Here is a 3,719-nt window from a genome sequence, read left to right as displayed (position 1 = left end):
TAGGTTATCGCTTGCATTTTTATCATTAACACTGTCTCTATTTTTTCTTTTTCTTTGTGGGTAGTTAAGGTAGAATAAATCACCAAAAAAGTTGTGATATTTTTTTAAGAGTAATTAATTGCAAAATCAAGGAAGGGAGTCCTAGTGGAATTAATAAGATCTAAAAACGAACAATACTTTTTACAATGAAAATCCGTATATTCTCATGATTTATCAACCTATTGTATGCACTTAACCAAATAGCTTTGTTTTCAAGGTGCACATGTATTATTCTATCATGAAGATTTATTTGGTATCAAATGTTCAAGAAGACTAAATGAAACAAGAGAAGGTCTCCCTAGAATTAAATTTAGTCACACTCAATTAAATCACATTGCTGAGTACAGAAAAATTCTAATTTGAATCAAATTCTACAGCATCACATGGCTCAGAAATATACTATCAATAAAAATGATAATATACTAACACAAAAATCATATATTCGACTGTAATTTATGTTTCTTTTTAAGTGCTTTATTTTGAAGATACTACTCTGAATGCTAGATAAGAGGACAACTCTGAACTGAAAAACATAAGAAGAAACAATCTACACTCGATGAACAGTCTGTCTCAATTTTGCAGCATCAATGTCCAGCACTCGTTTGTTTATGCTGTTCTTGTTTTCAATGAAATTGTGTCTTATGCTTCTGGGAAGAAAAGTAGCATCCTTGAAATCAATTCTTGTTACGCTATATAAGTGAAAACCAGGGAAAACATGAAGGTTTAGATGTTAAACCTTCTAGCCCAGGATTCAGTCTGGTCAATGAAGCATGCGCTATTTCCCACCTCTGACTGAATGGGAGAAGGTATTTTTATAAATAATTAACTAAGAATCCACCCATGTAGAAAAATCTAGAGAAGATTCTAAGAGGAGAAATTCTAGTCTTGATCATCCAAATGTCCAAAGAGTTTTTGCCAATGAGCTCTCGCTTCCGTTGGGGACCGGAAAGACCATATATGATGCTCGGATTTCTCACGACTCAATAAAATCTCCTGCATTCAGAAGTTCAAAATGTTCTTCAGTTCAGACAAATAATAAAAGCTTCCACATGCAATCTTTAGCAGTCTTGTATCAGGTGAAAAATAGTGCTGGCAACAGGAGGTCAAAAAATGAGAAAACTGAAGGTAGCTACACAGGTCATAATCAATGTACAAGCAAACAGTGATGTCTTAGTCCCTGGAATCACGACCGATGAGATTGGTAATTGTAAAAGATGCGGTATTTCACTGATGAAACAGAATGGTAATGGTTTTGGAGTGTTGCCTTATGATAGAAGAAGAGATTGTCCATGACGATCCATCCAAGCATCAGCTTCAAGAGCCAATGTTTACATATGATTTGAGAGAAGGAATATAGAGAGAATCTAAATGGTCAATGAATTCAACCATGGATAAAATCATGAAAGCTTCAAAAACCAGATAATGCTAACAAATGAAATGAGCTCTGGAAAAATTTCTCCAGCAATTGTATGACAGTACCAGAATATAGGAAAAGAGAATGACAAACTAAAACATTCAAAAGGCTCCATTTTAGTTACTGCACTCATTCGTGCAGAGAATGGGGAAAAGTTGTCTATTTTCCAGAAACCATTCAATGACATAAGACAAACAAGAAGAAGAAACACATCTTTTTTTCTCAAGAGGGTTAGAAGGTCCCAAAAAAATATCCTACAAGCATGGTGATGTCTTCATGGGTGAAATTTTTAAATGATTATCTGAGTCTGACAAAAGTAGCAGGGATTAATTACAAACCAGTTTTGGCTTTCTTGCCATTAATATGCAGAACACAAGAACTCTATCTTCAATCAAATTGATGATGACGCGCTTGGCCTATCAAAAAGTACTTGAAGCATGGTGGTTTCCAGTTGCAAAAAATTTAGAAGTGCGCTTACCCGAGGAATTTGAGGGTGGAGGGAAAGGGGGGGAAGGGGCTGAGGAAATGAATGCACACCTCCCTTTTTGTTTGAGGAAAGACGTAGGGCAAGGAAATTACAAGGTATAAGACAGCCCCTCCTCCCATACAAATTTGAATCCTTCACAAACAGGAGCCAGAGGAGGAACTAATGTATATGCAAAAAAGTGATCCGCCTTGGGCGTTTCTATTTATCTAACAAAGAGAAAGGCCTGTGTTTCCTTCCATCTATGATGTCAAATAATATAGACTGTTGCATATAAACCTTAGTTAGAGGAAGCACTGGAAAGATTGTCCTTTATCTCCGCATGTCCCTCATGATAACAAATGTATTCCAAATCTCATAATTTATTCAACTACTAAATGCAGTGAATGAGATATTATCACCTTCAAGTAAGCATTCAGATATGATTAAATTAACATCTTCATACATTTAATTGAACTTGTCGATATGGAGAAACAGTTCTTTGATCTTTGCCCTTTCCCACCACATCCTCTTTTGTTAGACTAACCCCAGCCACCATGCTATAAGTAAAAATTACAACCTTAACAACGTGTCAGGTTCTGCATATCTGACCAATAAAACCAACACTAAGACACAACACATGTGCTCCATCTCAAATATAATTCAATGTAAACTACAGACCACTAGGGTAAGGTGATGCGGAAAGCAGCAAACGAGAAAGCAGAGTGAACAACCAAATTTTAGAGAAGCACCTCAACTTCAGAAGCTCTTTTCGTTTTGAGAGCCAAACAATCATAAAGTGCACTCCACTTTCCAGAACAATTGTCAAGGGCACCAAGCCGATAGTATTGCTGCATCTGATGGACTGGAGCTGCCACAAAATCAAAATGCATCAAGCTAGTGACCACTCTCACAATATAAGATATTCAAAAAGAAACCTAATATCAAACAGTTGGCGCCCATATCCACAATGAATACGGAATATCTAAATCAAACCAAGATGAATTCTCCTAAAAGCCCATTATGCCTTTCGAAACAAAACAGTAATCGTACTTAACAATCCACCTTCAATGTACAAGTCTTGCCCATCCTGTTCACTAATCTGTCTAAAAGCAACCGTCTAGCCAAGAAAAAATGCATTCTCCGGGTCTCTTTTTTTTTTTTTAAACAAAACTACCACTAGTTTCTGAATCTTCGAAGCTGAATTTTATTGAAACACGTTAAGGTTGCAGCAAAAAGCAACTGAAGATTAACAGCAACAATGCAATCAATTAAGCATTATTCGATATAATAAGGAGAAGAAAGTAAACGTGACTTTAAGACCTACAATAGCAAAACCAGAGCGCGTCAAAGTATTTGGTGCACGACAATCGGCGCCGCGGCCCGGCGTCTTCTTCCTTCCCTGAGCTCATCGTCCTCCGTTTACCTTTGCACCCCCAAAGGTAATGTGAAAGCGGCCAAAAGTGCAAATAACTGATTATTAGTACTTGTAAATTAACTTTTGTAAACCTTATTGTATGAGCTTTATTTATTTAAAAATTACCAAAAAACCCTAATTAAAATTTTCATGAAAAATCACACCCCTATAGTACATGATATTATAAGCTGCAAATTTGCAATTAGCTAATATTAATTATAACTTAATTTATTGTAAGCTTTATTATTTGAAAAAAAAAAATACTCCACCTAACTAAAGTTACATACCAGAAAATAAAAAAAATATTTTGCTATACTAACAAGTCACCCTACCTATTTTTCTCGAGTAAAAATCTCAATTTTTAATAATTATACTAATATCCTCTT

The 3,719-nt window shown here is 35.5% G+C and overlaps 1 protein-coding gene across 1 annotated transcript; it reads right to left on the bottom strand.

Moving 5' to 3' along the window:
- LOC105169973 (uncharacterized protein C227.17c) lies at positions 588-3,401 on the bottom strand. Its single transcript, XM_011090529.2, has 3 exons — positions 3,244-3,401; positions 2,669-2,787; positions 588-1,032 (listed from the first exon to the last, which is right to left on the bottom strand). Exons 1-3 carry the CDS (start codon positions 3,326-3,328, stop codon positions 919-921), a joined length of 318 nt encoding a protein of 105 aa, XP_011088831.1. The 5' UTR covers positions 3,329-3,401; the 3' UTR covers positions 588-918.

The sequence above is a fragment of the Sesamum indicum genome, linkage group LG9 (assembly GCF_000512975.1).
Source record: "Sesamum indicum cultivar Zhongzhi No. 13 linkage group LG9, S_indicum_v1.0, whole genome shotgun sequence".
NCBI classification, from domain to species: Eukaryota; Viridiplantae; Streptophyta; class Magnoliopsida; order Lamiales; family Pedaliaceae; genus Sesamum; species Sesamum indicum.
Note: the sequence above shows the minus strand (reverse complement) of the source record. Positions and strands in the feature narration are given on the sequence as shown.